Genomic DNA, 18,384 nt, shown 5'->3' on the forward strand with positions numbered 1-18,384 from the left:
GGCTCTGTATCTTTCACTTCTTGAATTACTGTATCTTTCACTTCTTGAATCAAACATGGATGTACTGCCAGGAGCTACAACATACATTCTTTAGGCGAAGACAATTATAAAAATGGGACTCCAACATACTATTAATGACAGAACAGAAAGATGTAAAGAACTTGGATCCTTATGGTATTGTTAAGCTGCTGAGTGAGTTAGTCCTCAACTATATATCTTTGGATTTCCTGCTAGACAAACCAAAAATATTCCTATGGTTTAAACTTGGTCTTTTGTTGTGAAGTGAAGTCACTCAGTCACGTCTGACTCTTTGCGACCCCGTGAACTATAGCCCACCAGGCTCCTCCGTCCATGGGATTCTCCAGCCAAGAATACTGGAGTGGGTTGCCATTTCCTTCTCCAGGGGATCTTCCCAACCCAGGGATCGAACGTGGGTCTCCCGCATTGCAGGCGGATGCTTTAACCACTCTCTCCCAGACAATCTGGTTGCCAACATTTAAAAATCAAGAGATTTCACATGACAGTCTGCATTACTAGTGTTTCTTGAAACAGAAGACTTTTCCCTCAACACTGGGTCTGAATTCTCACTTGGTCACAATTGGTAGCCTCTGACAAGAGAGCTTAAGGTCTCCAGCTTACCGCAAGCCCCATTTAGTCAGCTTCATTAATTTCAGTCACCTGCCTGATCCCACCACATTTAAATGTGTGACCTTCTGTAATTATATCTCTCAGCATGTCTAGCCTAGAATCCATGTGACCACCTGAATGTCTAACAGCTCAGAAAACCTCCCATCAATTTCTACTAAAGGCATAGTATAGTTTTTACTACAGCAAAAACTCTTTTGAAACTGCCCAAAAGTTGAGTTATTTTGAACTTTATCCCTTAGAACCAAACTCTGGAAATGATTTAACAGGAATTAGGATAGTTAATTTTCTAGTTTTGGAACTTTGTGAAACCCTAGGAAACAACATTTATGAATAAACTCCAAGATTTCAATAGTAATCAAAGGTCCAAGAAACATCCTGGATTTGTTTCATAGAAGTAGTAAAGAAATACAAAAATCACTGTAACCAAAACCCCCAAACAAGAGACTGGTTGTGATTCAGTAATCTTAACAGGGATGTGAGCTTGCACAACCACTGCACATTACTGGTAAAAGGGTTAGGATTCTGATATCCAAACCTGTTAAGATAGAATTTTACAAAAACCTCAAATGCCACAGGTGAGGGATGATGTTGTGGGACATTTCAAAAAGACTGTCATTTAGGATAGCTAAATAATGGAACCTTTCATGAGAAGCCGTTTCAAGACATGATATTTATCTCAACTGCCAAAAGACCATTTCTTGTCAATTCTTCAGACAAAAACATAAATGAAAGGCTGAATTACTTTAAACATCACTCACGTGTGGCTCAGTGAGCAATGGACTCATATACTTAGTGCAAAAGTTCACTGTGTCTTTACCCAAAAAGAATTTAGATAGCTTTAATGGTAATTGTAGACCACCACAAACAGTTTTCTCTATCTTCAAATGTACATCATTACATATTCATTACCATTACAAAGATACTTGTGTCAATTTCAATCCAGGGCATACAACTTGTCATAAAATGATACATCTGAAAGTAATACATATTTGACACAATTCAGTGAAGACACAAATACATCATCTATAATAAATTTGCCTTAGAAGCAAAGCTTCCAAATCATATAATCTTAATCTTTAAAAATTAAATACTGCTAAGGAATTCTGTGCAAAGAGCAAAGAATTAAATCTACTTAACATTAGTAATCACTAGCTGTTACTGACCACTCACTATGCTATAGTTCTAGACACTGTGTTAAACATTCATTTAGTTATTTCATGAAACCCAACAATAATTCTTTGAGATAAGGAAATCAAAGCTCAGAAAGGTGATTTTCCCAAGGTCCACACCTAACAAGTGGGAAAGCTGGGATTTTTAACTCCAGAATCTGGCTCTAGAACCTAAAAAAGTCCATTTAACCACTATGCTATACTATAGCCTATTCCCTTAAGAACAAGAATGTTAGACATAAAATCATTATTAAATTAGAGAGGGAAACTGTTTTTTGGGGTCTGGATTTGGCAGGGAAGAAAAATATACAGAGGATCAGTGTACAAAATACTTCTTCAGAGAAATATAATCAAGAAAGTAGCAGCATTAAGAGAAAATCATTTCAATATCAGTGTCACGTTGGTTGCTGATCTTGAAGAAATTCTGCTCTCAATTTCCAGAATGGTATTTCAGAAAGTCAATAAAAAATCAAGTGAAGTATGCAAAAAGCAAAATGAGAAAAGAGAATCATCTAATTTTAGGGAGGGGTCAGGATATAATTATAAGGCATTTTCTCAGCTATTGACCCATATATTTTCAAATAACACTTGTATATTCAAATATTTTCCAAAGGCAATTATCCATTTCAATAATTTTGCTCCTTGTCCTTGAATTTAGGACAAGTGATCTAATTCTTCTACACTATAAGGTTTCACTCTAGAGTCCAGACAACCATTGCAGAAAAGTTATTTCTAATTAGAGAATCACTATCATGGTTATTTCAGAAATGTGAGCCACAAATAGAATACAAAATTCAAAAGTACAAAATCAAAGAGGGGATTTCAGTGTATCAGCAGAAAGAAGAAAAAGTAAAACACAGAACTTCAATCATCCAATTTTCTAGATCACATGTTCAAGTCAAGGTAACTTGTTTTTAAAAAGAATACATTGTCAGTTCAGTTCAGTCGCTCAGTCGTGTCCGACTCTTTGCGACCCCATGAATCATGGCATGCCAGGCCTCCCCGTCCATCACCATCCCCCGGAGTTCACCCAGACTCACATCCATCGAGTCAGTGATGCCATCCAGCCATCTCATCCTCTGTCATCCCCTTCTCCTCCTGCCCCCAAACCCTCCCAGCATTAGTCTTTTCCAATGAGTCAACTCTTCGCACAAGGTGGCCAAAGTACTGGCGTTTCAGCTTCAGCATCATTCCCTCCAAAGAAATCCCAGTACTAGAAGCTTAAATGTGCACCTTAGGGCCTTAATAAATGTCTGCAAAGGAATCTCATTCAATAAAGAGAAAAAAACATCTATGGGGAAAAAAAAATGTAAGCCTGGGCCCTGTTAAAACACTATTTTCCTCTAAGTACCATGAATCACCTGAAAAGACAGCTGGAAACAAACCAAAGACTAATTTCGTGAGCAACTGTTCTAACTGCCATATATTGGTATTCTAAACAAGCTCATGAAACACAGAGGTTCAAATCATCCTTGGGGCCTTCCCTAGTGGTCCAGCAGTAAAGAATCCACCCGCCAAAGCAGGGGACACAGGTTGGATACTTGGTCCAGGAAGATCCCACGGGGCAGTTAGGTTTGCTGCCACAGCTACTGAGCCTGTGTTATAGAGCCCGAGAGCCCCAACTACTGAAGCCTGTGCACTCTAGAGCCCCCGCTCCATAGCAAGAGAAGCCACCACAATGAGAAGCCTGTGCATGGCAACTAGAGGGCAGTTCCCACTCGCCGCAACTAGAGACAAGCCCATGCAGCAAGGAAGACCCAGCACAGCCAAACTAAATAATAAAACTTTTTTTTAAGTTTTAAAAAAATCATCCTTGGACCTTTAAACTTCTTCATTTTGTGCCACAATTATATTCTTCTGTAAGACAATTTTAAGAACACAGTAAGATTTTACTCAGTTTTGTTCAATGAAATTTTCTCATTTTTTTAAGAATAAGAAATTATTATAGATTAAAATCTCACAAAAATGGTGCTTAAATGGAAATCTCCTAAGAATACTTTCTTTCTCCTAAGAGCCTTATATTTCATCTTTAAGATTCTGTATCCTGCAAGAATGTTTTGTAGGCAATTGAAGGAGTTCCTGGGTTTTTCAGCCACACCTTGCCTAACCAAAATTCCTTTACAGGAATTCCTGTACAGTTTCCTTTGAAGTTTAATTGGAAACCACAGAATCAGCATAAGAGTGCTCAAGAGTTGAGAAAGTTGCAGCTTGTAGAAGACAGATCAAAAAGACAAATCAAAATATTGTGCTCATAGAAATCTTAAGGCAATCCTTTTCAGCACTCTCTCAAGGAAGAAATAGGTTGTCTCTATTTTCTGACAAGGTTCAATAATAAAAACTGTAATCTAAATGCAACCAAAGTCTGAACCAAAGCTCTCTGTTATATCATATGTGAGTTTATCCAGTTGCTTTGGAAGTACGTCTTCAAAAAGTTGCATTCAATTTCTACTGCCAACTCCTTATATAGCCGGATTAGACAGATCATTCTTCTCAACTATTATTTCCTTGTCGTTGTGTTGTTCAGTTGCTAAGTCATGTCCGACTCTTTGTAATCCCATGCACTGTAGCATGCCAGGCTTCCCTGTCATCTACCATCTCCCAGAGTTTGCTCAAACTCATGTCCATTGTGGTCAGTGATGCTATCCAACCATCTCATCCTCTGTTGCCCACTTCTCATCCTGTCCTCAATTCCTTCCAGCATCAGGGTCTTTTCCAATGAGTCAGCTCTTTGCATCAGGTGGCCAAAGTACTGGAGCTTCAGCTTCAGCATCAGTCTGTCCAATGAATATTCAGGGCTGATTTCCTTTAGGATTGACTGGTTTGATCTCCTTGCAGTCCAAGGGACTCTCAAAAGTCTTCTCCAGCACCACAATTCGAAAGCATCAATTCATTGGAAAGCATTATTTCCACGTACAAAGATATATTTAAATCCATAAACACCTTTAAACACACTCAGTGTCCTCAGATTCTCCATATTTTAAAAAAAATCCATCAATTTCTGTTCTGTTTTGCCACATGATTCATAACCTCAATCATTAAAAGCACCAGCACATACAGCCTATGATACAAACTAAGGTGACGGCTTACAAAGATCTGTGCTACCATAGAGCAAAATATCCAATAGATTAATATGCTGCTAAGCACAGCCTAGAAAAATTGATAAGTTCCCAAAGGGAAAAGATCTTTAAAGACTGTAGTTGCATTAATCATTCTTTATGGTGCTCCAGGGTCATTACAAAATCATACACAACATACTCTGTCACAGAGATTGGCAACTAGAGCTAAGATGCCCTAATGTTTAAAATGTAGCTATTATTGAATAAAAAATATACAAAAGAGAAACTAGTCCTTGAAATAGGCTGTTCATGTGAATTATATTGTCATAAAACAAATATCCTACCCACCAAACTTGTGTTATAATGAAAAATTGCTTAACAACCAAATAGCAACTCTAAATTACCATCATTATAAAACTGACTAATATTTCATGAGTACATGCATATTTGGTGCCAGGCATGATGCTAAGGCACTCTAATTCTTATTTCTGTGCAAGAAGTACTATATTATCCCTGCACAGATGGGCAAACTAAAGCACAGAACTGTTAAGGGACTTGTGTAAGTCTAGTACGTTCTAAAGGTGGGGTTCAGATTCAGGCAGGCTCTTTCCAGACCTTACACTCTTAACCACTGTGCTAAACTGCTTCATGTTGCTACAGGCATTTCTGAAGGCCTAAGAAGGGAGAAATGAAAATATATTCAGGGATTCCCTACTCCCATGTGATTTACATCATAATCATTGGCAGATACTATTTTTATTCTAAACCACAATCACTTTCTTAAACCTCAAAGAATCAGTGAGCTTCCCTAATAGATTAAGATAATGTGTTATGAGTTGCTAACCTGTGGTTTATTTTAATTCTCACCTGAGACGTGCTAAGTAATTGTGGAAAAAAGGGGCTCTTCCAAATTGTTGCTCTTTCTATAAAAGTGTCTGAAGCAACAATTGGAGAATCATTGCTCTAATGATTAACTTGCACAGAATGTCTTCCCTTAAAGTTCAATGAATATAATTTCATACATTCACATGCATGAAGCATTAAAAAAAGAGGTTGCTGTTGTTTTCAAGTGGGGGAAAGTACACAGCAGGGAGAGGGACAAGGTAGTGCCTACAAACACACACTCTGCAAAGACAGAAGCTTCTGTGTCTGGCTACCATGCCTTAGACAACAAATTGTACCATAATCACCCTGTGGAGAAACTGACTTCTAATTGTGAATGGAACTGAAAAAGATTAATACTTAATATTTGGAAGTAATAAACATATCTTTCATTTTCTTAGCTCCAAAAATCTTTTGCTCCTCCAACTTTTCCAATTAATCCATTAAACATTCTCTGTCCAGTATCTCATGGAAAACTGACATCTCCTTCCCATCCATGCTCACACTTGGTTTGTGCTTCTCCTATTCCACTCACCATCCTAGGGCTTTGTTTTGTTTTAATTCATGCTTAGCTTATAGCTGCCTTCCCTACTAGACCTATAAATTCTAAGGCAAGGACTCAGAAGTCCTTGCTGGCCTTCTTTGTCTTCCTCAAGGCTTACACATCAATTATGATTACTACACTGTAATATAATTACTTATTTAATGTACTCTAAGCTTCCTGAGGCCAGGGACTAACTGGCTGCTGGAGCCCCAATCCTGGCACAAATGAGCAGATAAATAGATACCTTCAGAATCAAGTATAGCACAGGGTACAAAAAGGTACTAAATTATCTTAAAAAAAAAAAAAAAACAAGCAGCTTCAAGAAAAAAATTAGGCTGTAACACAGTAGATTACTTCTGTCTTCTTTCTAAGCATAGCCTCTCCCACTAAGTAAGTGAAATTATTTCGCTCTCAGGAAATCTAGGGAATCATGGGAGCTTTCACTACATTTTGGAGCCAAGATCACCTCACCTGACTTTCTCCTGACAAACAGGAAAATGAGGGGCACTGTGCACAGCAGCTGTGCTGCTCAGCTACACAAGAAAATGCAGGGCAGTTTGTAAGCGTATCTGAAAAGGATTCAGTGCTGAAAACCAGAGGAAGAGAATGGATGGCATTACCTGCACCAAACAGCACTCATTACCTACTTGCTGATTAACAAGACTCCTTAAGGTCTCTCCTCTCAGGTACACAGGACTTCTGGCATATTTCAAATTGGGTAGTCTTGTCAATAGACATAGAGGTTGTTTGTTTGTTTGTTTTTAAGTAGTTTCCCTACTACTGCTAGGTTTCTTGAATGCGTGAACAAATAAATGAAAAATATGAACATGGAAATGCTTACTATGGGCTAGGCACCATGTAGCCAACATGACAGCAGGCATTTAATGGAAAAACTGCAGAGTGCTAAGCAGCTGGAACCAGGATGGGATGGCAGTGTGGGCTCTGCATGGTGCCTTTTTCAGGATGGACATAATCTAGAATCTGCTCCCTCTCACTTAAAGCCACTGAGAAAGAACGAGAGACCTGAAGACACCTTTTAAGTACCAAAGGCCTGTTCTTCCTTCAAACCAGTCAAATTTTAAAATCTAAGCTAGTTTGTTTATTTTCTGTCCATGCAACTTAATGAATACTAAATAATAAGCAAGCTCCTGTGGGACGAGCAATGGAACTTCACTGGAACACACTCTAGCTTGTACTCTTAATGCGGTGTTTCTCAGAAGTAGAATTAATTTAGTATTCACATTATGCAGTAAAACTGAATATAAACATAATCTACAAAACAACTTAAAACACTAGTGAATATTTCTCTGTTCTATCGATGGAAAATTGAACAAAGTAGGAAACACACAAAGACTTTGAAATGACAGTATTAAGATGTTTTAATGTCTGTATATCAAAATGAATAAAAAACAAAATGGCAAATGAAAACTAATGCAAAATATGCAATATAACAAAAAAGATTGTTATAAGCATAAGAAAAATATTTACAAATCAATATGGCAAACATAATTATCCACAAAGAAAGCTTGGCTAATCACATGACTGACTTAAACAGAGACTATAAAACAAATAACAGTAAGTTATTTGAAAAATGTTTAAGTTCTGATTTTTTTTTAAAAAGGTAACTTAAAACAACAAAATACTAGTGGTGAAGAGAGTTCTGGGTCAGACACCAGAACTATAACCGCTGGCAAGATTCTACTTTACTCATTTTACTGCCTTGAGATTCAATTTTCTTTGTAAATTAGAGATAATAATAATATCTACACCACAGGAGTGATGTAAAAATTAAACAACTGGGGACTTCTTCAGTGGTCCAATGGTTTAGACTCCACCTTCCAATGCAGAGGGTATAGGTTTGATCCGTCATTGGGGAATTAAGATTCCACATGCTGCACGGTGCAGCCAGAAAAAATTAAACAATATAAAACAATATAATGCATGTAAGGTATTTAGCACAGTGTTTGGTACACAGTAAATGTTCAATAAACAACAGCTATTATGATTTTAAAAAGAATGATGACAACATTCAGGATTGATAAGGGTACAATGAAGCAGACATTTTTATACACAGCTTGTCAACAAAGCTTGATTCAACCTAAAACAGCAATATGTATCAAAAATCTTAAGGGTAGTCATATTTTGGGGGCTTCTGGAAACAAAATAATGCTTAAAAACAATGGAAAAAATTGCTAACTATGACTATATCCATCAACCCATCCATTGATCCATAGTCCAATATTTTTGACCCTGGTGATACAAAAATATATCAATAAACCAAGTCTCTGGCTGAAAGGTGAGTTAGGGAGGTAAGCAATCAAACGGTCAAGAACAATAGAGATAAGAGCCACGATGGGTAAGTACAGGGTGCTATGGTGCACGAAGAAGGAGCACCTACCATAGTCTGGGAGTGGAGTCAGGGAAGCTTCCCAGAAGTGACATTTAAGCTGAGACCTGAAGGATGAGTAGGAATTAGTCAGGTAAACAGATGAAGGGAAGACGTTCCAGGTAAAGGGAACAGCATGTGCAAAAGCCTAGAGATCCAAGGGAGCATGGCAGGTCAGCTTGACTGAGCAGTGTGCAAGGCAGGGACTTGGGAAGAGACAAGGCTGAAAAGGTAAGCAAGGTTGTCTTATTAAAAGTCTTGCGAGCAAAACTCTGGAGTGTAGACTTTATTCTAAAGGCAATACAAACACCAAAAAATCAAACCGTTTTAATAAATACAGGGTTAATATTCATAATGTACCAAGAGCATATACAGGTTGAAAAGGATGCACAGTTCATAAAATGGAAATACAGGACTGTAGCTGAATAACTCCTGAAGTTTACTAAAAATCACTGAATTGTACACTTATTACAATAGGTTTATTTTAGGGCTTGTAGACTATACTTCAATAAAGCTATCTTTCTAAAGAAAGATAACAGAAATGCCTAATAAACATCTCAAAAATATTCAACTTGTCTAATAATAAAATATGTATCAAGCCAACTAGGTACTACTGTTTATCCTCAAAAATTATTAATGATTAACAATAAAATGAGAATATGCAGTGTTAATAAAGCTAGGAGAAATGAGCATTCTTATACTATGTTGGTTGGAGTAAATGTTAATTGGAAACAACCTTCCTAGAAAGTATAAATATGCAACAGGAATCATAAAATTGTTTACTCTGAGATCCTATAACTGTATTTCTTGAAATCTTAATAAATGTTCCAGAATGCTGTCAAATATTTATGCACAATGATGGTCACTGCAATGTAATTTAAAAGTTGGAAAAAACCTAAATATTCATCAATAATGGAAAGGTTAGAATGAGTTATAACTACTCAATGCAGCCATTTAAGTGATTTGGCATACACCTATGATATATATAAAACTTTTTAAAAAAGCATACAGCATTATACATACAGCAACACTTCAGTTATATAAAAATACACGCTCAGCTGTATGCCACTTATCTTTCGTTCTCTTTTCTGTGCTTTTCCATATTTTCCAGATTTCCTACAATTGGCCTGTATTATTTCTATAGGTTAAGAAAATTTCTAAAACCGTCTTTGAAAAATTAAAAAGCATCACTTTTATTTTATGTAAGTCAATCTCATATTTTATGGCTTTATTTTCTCTGCCTAGGGAGAGAGGTGTGGTCATATGTGAATATATATCATTTAATAATATCTACATATCCCACATCCCCATTTGTATATATATAGATAAATGAATTTCCCAATTAAAGCATGCATCTTAAACATCAAGACTTCAGTGAAACTTGGATGGGTCTTTATCTACAAATACACTTCACTCAATCCTGACTGCTTAAACCAAGACAAAACAAGATTAAGCTTTCTTATAAAGATTTGGAGTCATCGTTATAACTATATAATAGCTGCTCTAAAGGAGTACTGGTTCTTAGAGGAATATACTTGTCCTTACATAAAGTAGTCCCTAACTGCTAAATTTTTTCTTTGGGTCAGCTATTTATAGGTTTTATTCCTCAGCCCTTGCTGTAAAAACATCAACTACCATTTCCCAGAACTATAAGGAGCCTGCCTTTAGCAGCACCTGACCTTTTCCATTCATATTTTGCTGCTGGTAATCTTCTAGGAGTATGGAAACTAAATATTCAAGTTTATAAGATTTCTGTGTAAACCAAGAGATAATAGGCTTCAAAAAAGGGTATCACCACAAAATGATTTGTACAGACTTAGGTGATTCTGTTCTAGACAGTCAAACCAGACAATATATAAATGAACTCAAAAGACAGTGTGAGTTCTTAATTGCATCTCAAGTCTTGATTCCTTTACTGGCAGTCAAGTTCTCAGGACCAGAAACCAACATGCTGTTTGTCTTACCACACCATGGAAAGAGATATGAACCAGGAGCCATGGAACTTGGTTCTAGTGCTAGATCTTATCCAACCAGTTCTGTCATCTTCGGTAAGCCTTTTAACGTTGATATCTGTCCTGTGTAACTTCTGAGGCTATTCTAGAATTAAATCAGACCATGAACACAAAACACTCTGAAAAGTATAGAGCACTATACAAAAGCAAAAGATTTTTATGGTATTTCACTGTATTTATATAACCCTGGGTCAATATAGATATCTGTTCAGAAAATTCATACCAGAAAGATAGAAGGTAAGAGATCATTCTTAAATTGTTTCAATTAATTAAAAACATCTGTTATCTGGGAAGAACAATATATTCCAAGACTTGACATCTCTGATCCCTCCTCCCCTATATCCAATAAGCCTCAGGTTCTGCGTGTCTTTTCTTCCGTCCCTTGCACTTGTCCTTCTCTTTCCCATTCCCAGTTCAAGCCTTTACTATTCACACCCAGGCCACCGTAACAGCCTCTAACAAGCTCTACTCATGCCTTTTCTCCCTCTCTCCACTCCCCTGGCCCAAAGCTGGTGGATCAGTTTTCTTAAAACACTACTGTGATCATATTTGCTCAAAACCTCTAAGGACTCTCTATTACCATCTCTGTCAAGTTCAAATTCCTAAGCTCAGCAGTCCCTTTGCAGCCGTAGCTGCCTCCTCAGCTTTATCTATTACCACTCTTCCAAACAAATCCTTCCTCAAACTGGTCTACTTAAATCTCCTCAGATATGCCTTGTATGTTTCTGTCTCTAAGTCTTGGTGTATACAGCTTCTCTCCACCTGGAACACTTTCTACTCCCCAGCTTCTATCTCAGTCTATAAACATTCAACCTCCCCTTCAAGACCTAGTTCGAGAGTCACCTAACTATGTTACACTTCTCTTTGATTCTCAAGAAGGAAAAAGATGGAAGATTCTAAAGTTAGACACATCTGGGTTTGAATTACATCTTCAAGAGCTGAGTGTCACTGGGTACAATCCTTAATAGCTCTTTGCCTCAGTTTCATCAGTAAGATGCGGATAAAAGAAATTTCCCTTGAGCATGCTGTGAAGAGTAAATAATCCATGTAAGGTAGTTACATGTTAGATATTGGTTTCACTACTATTGCCACTAGTGAATTTATCTTAATTTGAATCCATACAATACTTATGGCCATTTACAAACTGGCTGTTGATATACATTCAGTATCATTCCCTTCACACTCCTTTTCTACTCTCTCATCTCATTCTTGCCCCTCCTCTAGTCCCTATGTCTTCCTTCTCCCCCTCCCTGCCAAGATTACATGACCCTGAAGGACAGAGTTAATATCTTACACATCTTACTACTATAATAGTCATTCACACCCAGTAGATGATCAATAGATTTGTTTAATCCCTAAAGAAAAAACACTGAAGAGCTGACAGTATTAAAATGTCTTACCTCCTATAATGAAACACTGTAACAGAATGCTTAAAATGATAACATCTAAATCTCCAGCCTCACAAAATTAAATCTCTCCTTTCATGGTTCTGTAGATTGTTTCTGCTCTCTCTTAAAACAAACAACTCAACTTTTCCATGCAGCAAGAGACACAACAGCAAATACATCCAAATCAGACAGCAGTCGAATACTGGAACACAAGGACCATGACAAAACTCAGCTAAAAAAGCTCTGGGTGAAGTGGAATAGGAAGACAACTTAAAGGGAAAGGTAACGGCTCATAGTTACGCTGACAACACCGACTGTTTCACACACACACACACACACACACACACACACACACACACACACACACACACACACACACACACACACACACACACACCCCAGTACCAGGATTCCTTTTCTCCCAGGGTCACATATAAAATGAAATAATCAGGCTACTATAGCAAGTAGATGTATCAGTCATTTAGCTCAATAACTGAGCTTACCCATGATCAATTTAATTACCTATATCAAAGTGCCTATTAACATACCTCAGGATTCTAAAATAAGCAAGTGTTGGCTAACAAAGTTATATCAAATAGATATGGTATTACTGTATACTAATCATTCACCTCAAGAAAATAAGTATAATAACATGATATACATATATTATTATTACAGCATCAATTGTTTTCAACAATGCCCAAGGAAAACCTTGTCAATATAATTCTGGTTTCTGGTTTACTTGCTCAACTCAACTAACCTTCAGTTGCTCTCTCAGCCAAAATCAGGCCTGGTAACCACTATCCTCAAAAGGTTTACAAGAAGAGTGAATTAAGATGGTCTGATGGTATGTTAATAACTTTCCAAAAACTAGTATCAAGTACCACATATAAGAATAACGTATATTAAATTTCCAACCTTATGATATTTGTCTTCAGAAGACCCTTAAATATTTTACGAGCTTTCAAGTGCAGTTATTCTAAAATCATATAATCTTAAGAATTAGAAAGAGCCCTTACACCATCTCCTAGGCCAAAGGACCTCCAGCCTTTTATTTGAACTTTTCTACAATGAGCACTCACTATTTTGCAAGGCAGTCCACCCCACTGTTACAAAGTTCTTCCTTAGCATGAAAGTCTGCCTCCCTGAGCTTCTATCCAAGGATCCCAGCTAGTTCTTCTGGAAACAACACAAGGTAAGGTAACCTCTGAAGTATAATCGCTTCTAGAATTAGGATATAGCTGCCAATTTAGTCACACAGAGTGCAAAAGCTGGCTCAGGGGGGAAAAAAAGGAAACCACCACACACTACACAGCAAAATTTTGAAATTCAGGAAACTATGTTGAAATCACAAACCAGCATGTTTTCAAGATGTCAAAGCACACACCTCAGTTAATATATAAATTAAGAGTAACCCAAATTTTTACAGTGGAAGGTGTTTCTGTGTATATTGAATACGTGTTTGCAAGCTGAAACTACTAAACCCACCAACCTAGTTTTTAAAACTACAATTCTGTAGGAAGTTCCAAACGGTTTTTCTAATTCCTCATATATTCATTCCATCTATTTCCCTCTAAAACATCTGGATTTTTTTTAAAAGATCCCATTTCGCCCCACTGGTGCAATATTTCATTTTAAAAAACAAATATTTCCAGAAAAAAAAAAAAAAGCCTAAAAGAATGGAGCGTAAAGAAGTGGGGGTGGGGCGAAGGCAAAGAAGGGCCCAGCAGGAAAAGGCTGGTTACTGGGTATTTTCCTTCTGGAAGCACGCTTCACTGGCACTGGCATCTGAAGTAACGAGCCATACAAACACGACTCGAGAACAAGAACGATCATGAGCAATGAGTGCGATGCATACATGTCTGTGAGATGTAAATGAATTGGCACTGGTCATCAAGCAGCGCCAGATGCTTCAGGACCTCGTCGAGGAAAGGTGAGAGGTCCAAGGAGCAGAGACTCCCGCCACCCTCTGGGGGAGGGGAGATGGCGAGAAACCTAGGAGTAACTACCGTTCAGCCGTCCAATGAAGCCCAATGGACAGGACACAAGAAAGACAGCAAGTGACCAGGGGGAAGGCAGACGCCCGGAGAGCCCGAAGGGCGGGCGGTGGGTGAAGACGGAACGGGTCCCTGAAATGGGTGCGGGTAAGGGGATGTGGGTGTGGGTAAGGGGCATGGCAGGAGTCCCGGGGTCCTCTCCCTGCAGCAGAGCAACAGAGGGTAAAAGGAAGGGGGAGGGTGAAAAGCAAGAATGACTCATTCCCGAAAGGAAGTGCTCAAGCCAGAGGAAAGCATGCCACAGGGGGCTTCGGGGCGAGGATGGTGAGGCGCTAGGTGCTCAGAGTGACGGAGGCACACATCAACGTCCGGTAGTTCCTGCGGCTCGTCTTTAAGATGGGGGCGTGTGGGGGGTTCGCGGCAGCCGGGTGCCAAGGCCTGGGAAGCGGCGCGGCGCGTGCGCAGTGGCGCTCGGCGGGACCCGCTGAGGCAAAGCGGAGCCGCAGTGACAGAAGCGAGCGGAGCGGCTGCCGGGAGGGGACTCACCGAGGCGCAGGGGCTGGAGGTAGTGCTGGGGGTAGGCGACCGCTGGACCGTGACCAAAGCCATCTAGGCGCTGCTGGGCTGTTCCGGGCAGGGCATTCTTGTCCCGAGTGTGGGGGGCGGGAGGGTGACGGAGCCGGGATGGGGCAAAGGGGTGTGGGGTGGGGGTGAGGGGAACAGGGAGGAGGAGGAGGCCGCGCGAACGGCCGCAGACTCCGCACCCACCACCGGACTCTCGCAGACTGACGCGCCGAGCGGGCGGCTGGCTGGCTGGCGGGCGGGCAGTTCGGCAGCTGCGGGGCACAATGAGCGCTCCCAGTGCGCAGGCGCCACCTGTCAGCAACCGCCTCTCCCCTCCTCGCGCGCCGCCGCCTGGCCGTAACCCTTGAGTTGCCGGAAGGCGGCCGGGTGCGTGCGCCTCGGGCCGCCGCCCCCTCTCGGGGTTTCCCCCCGGGCTCTGGGAATCGCGCGGGTTAGGCTGCTCTGGGGGTTTGAGGGGGTGTGTTAGGGAGCGGGTTCTGCGGCTGGGGAGGGGGTGTCGCTGGAGTCCCCACTCTTGAAGGACAACCTTTTTTTATTCCCGAGGTTGGGCGCACAGCTTAACCCACCTCAGTGAGAAGAAACCGAGGTGAAAATCCTGACGCGAACGAGTTTCCGGGTGGGAAAGGGCGCCGCGGGGTTTCAAACGCTTCCTCTGAGCGCGGATGGGACTTTCTGGGCTAGAGACCTTACCGTTGACCCGGCTCTCGAGGGCTTTCTTCTTAGCTTTCCCACCCTTCCGCTCTGAGTCCATGTTTTATGATGAGACTTTTTGAAAGAAAGAAGGGTTTGTAATTTTATACCCGAGAATCTTCATGGTACCCTCGTGCTTCCTGTTACCCTGGCCCCTGTCTAAGGGCTCATTCATTATTCCTGAAGTGCAGGGAGGCCGAGAGAGCCTGGGGGAAGCCGAGAAAGCTGGGCTCACGGAGTTACAAGGGTCCAACCTGCTATTTACCTCCCACTTGCTTCCTGCTGGGAAGAAATTCTCTTGATTAGACAGGATTTGCTCTTTGGGGTTTTCCTTCTCTTCGTCTCTAGATTTCATTATTTCATAGACACATGCGAAATGTCGATTGAATATTCTAAAGAAATAGTTTTCTAAAAGATAAATCATCAGCTGAACCTAAGCCAAGAACATAATGAAAAATCAAGATTTAAGGGGGGCGGGGGTGGAAATCGCGCCATATAAATACCATAGATTGATTACACAGAGAAACAGAGTTGACAAAGCTATTTCTTAATTTGAGTGGATGTGCTGGTAAATACCACCATACATAACATGTCTGTAAAACGCAGACATTCCGGAGTTTGCAGTTATTAATCCACCGCCTCTTGTTTGTCACTCAAACTCTCTTGGATCTTACTGCTTGTTGTAAATTGGCAGAGCAGCCTTGAGCCCTTTCTGGCCGCTGTATGGTTAAGTGCCACTGGAGCCCTCTGTGCTGAGCCTTTGTTCTCTCCCTGGGGCCCTGTGGTTGAAATAATTAGCAGGGAGGTTCCATCAAGAATCAGACACTGAGGGTCCCTGTACTGTACAGTCCTATGTTGAATGTACAGCAGAGAAGCCAGCTGGTAGGCTTTTGCCCCCTGGTGGTGGTCAAGAGTGCCTGCGAGCCAAAATTAAACAAAGATGTACGGTTCACAGATTAAACAATCTGACTGTGTTTTTCCCAGAGCTACTTGGTAAACAGGAAAAGACCAGACAAAGTTCAGAAGTAAGAACTTTGAACCAAAGCTTAGCAGATCAAACAGGAAGCTATATGCCTAGGCAAGAATTTTACATTGCTGAAAGCTGAATGAACACAAATAAATGAAACATGGCTTATTAACCAAAGTATAGTTCTAGAAAAAAGTGTTATTCAAATTCTGTAAAGCAATTATCCCTCAATAAAAAATGTTTTTTTAAGTGTTACTCAAATCAATAGGTCTTAGTAATGTGCTTCTGACTCAGGGACAGCAACACTGATTATCTGCTTTTATGTAGCAACACAATCTTAAATTCTTTTGGACAATGATAATCTTACAGTGCAAAATAATCTTACAGTGGGAAAGAGCACACCTTAGCGATTAGAGATCTCGCTTCTAGTTCCTGGCCTCTGTAAAACCTTGAGCAAATGGCTTAAAGTTTTTAAGTTTTAGTTTATTTCTTCAACAGAGTTCTAACTCACAGGATTCTTGTTCTCGAGAAAAAAATGTAAAGTGCAATATAAACTATAAAACCCCATGTGTAATTAAAATAATTTTGTTATTCTCTTAAGTTTGTTCCAAGTGCAGTCAGCATTTTCTGAGTATACTGTATGTGTAGAAAATAGATCAAGCAAAAAGGTAATAAAAATATTTTAAAATACATGATTCCATGCCTTTTCTTAACATTAGGAGAAGTAGATTTGTGGTCAAGATATGTCTCATTTGTAGGTAGGTTTAGAATGTCTTTATTCACCACAACTGAGGTGATAAAATTCTGGTCAAAATTAGGATTGTAAGGTACCCAAATTCACATAAGGTTTGTAATAGAAAGCTAATTTATTGACAGGAGAAATATCTTTTCCTGGTGTATTACTTTTTAAGGAAACTAAGATTTGGAAGTTGTTCGCGCATGTTCATTGAGTCATTCACCATTAATTGAGAAAATAGTGTGTATCATATACTAGTCACTGTTTTAAAAACAAAAGTCTGTCTATCTCTCACAGCTTGTTAGCAGTAGAAAATGCATCAAATAATTACAGTAGGCTTTAATGGTACTGTTGTTTCAGTCGCCTCTGCTAGGCCCCACAGGAAATACATACATCTATATATGTATATACACATATATATACATATATATATATATATATGAGGAATCTAGAAATGTACAAAGTGCTTTAGAAAAACAGAGAAGGTCTGGGCAAATGCAGGCTTTATGATATTGGCTTTCAGTCTTTGCCTATAGTCCCAGTACAGCCACATGGTGAACTGATCTGGATCCTTGTGCCATTGGAGTTCATTTAACCCTTGACTTGTATTACCGTTCTTCAGGGGTGAAATTATAAAAGAGCTTTTGCAATTTCTGTGATCAGCTGGTTCTTAAGCTTTGAGAACCTGATGAAAACTATTAACCATCTCCCCAGAAAGATGCACTTACATATTTCACACACACTGAAACCCATTAAGGGGCTCTAGGTTAAGAATCCTGATCTTAAGTTTAAAACAGGGCTTCCCTGGTGGTCCGGTGGTTCAGACTCTGCCTTGAAATGCAGGGGGTGTGGGTTGGATCCCTGGTCAGAGAACTAAGATAACATTCTGTGGAGCAACTACTGAGCCCATGTACCGCAACTAGAGAGTCCATGCACCACAACGAAAGATCCTGCATGATGCAATGAAGATCCTGCATGCTGCAAGTAAGACCCAGTGCAGCCAAATGAATAAATCTTAAAAAAATAAAATTTAAAGGAGTGGCTCTCAACCTTTTCTCTTATCATGAAATCTATAGAAATCATGATGATATTTGTTCAGCACACTGCGATAAATTAGAGGGGATTTGGAAGCAATAATGTGGGGCTTGGTGAAAAAAAAGTTATTTTCTCAATGTAGTTATAATGTGAAAAATAACAAACATATTAAGGATGATATTAAATATTGAGTTTGCATAAGCTTCCAAATAAAGTTTGTCAAAATTTTAATGAAAAACCCAAGATTGCTTCTATAAACATAACATTTTCTATGTAGGGTTTTATGATC

At 39.5% G+C, this 18,384-nt stretch overlaps 2 protein-coding genes across 4 annotated transcripts in view; one reads left to right on the top strand and one right to left on the bottom strand.

Moving 5' to 3' along the window:
- SSH2 (slingshot protein phosphatase 2) overlaps nt 1–14,932 on the bottom strand; it is a 243,783-nt gene extending 228,851 nt beyond the window's left edge. For all 3 annotated transcript variants that reach the window (XM_042255464.2, XM_042255463.2, XM_012185423.5), the window contains exon 1: nt 14,629–14,932. In XM_042255464.2, the coding sequence (XP_042111398.1) occupies nt 14,629–14,691 (63 nt within the window). In that variant the 5' untranslated portion in view covers nt 14,692–14,932. The remainder of the gene's footprint in view (nt 1–14,628) is intronic.
- The window catches only part of EFCAB5 (EF-hand calcium binding domain 5), a 105,377-nt gene continuing 101,585 nt past the window's right edge, over nt 14,593–18,384 (top strand). Inside the window, exon 1 of the mRNA XM_042255465.2 lies at nt 14,593–14,647. The gene's annotated coding sequence lies outside the window, so the exon portion shown is untranslated. The remainder of the gene's footprint in view (nt 14,648–18,384) is intronic.

This window comes from Ovis aries, chromosome 11 (genome assembly GCF_016772045.2).
Source record: "Ovis aries strain OAR_USU_Benz2616 breed Rambouillet chromosome 11, ARS-UI_Ramb_v3.0, whole genome shotgun sequence".
Taxonomy (NCBI): domain Eukaryota; kingdom Metazoa; phylum Chordata; class Mammalia; order Artiodactyla; family Bovidae; genus Ovis; species Ovis aries.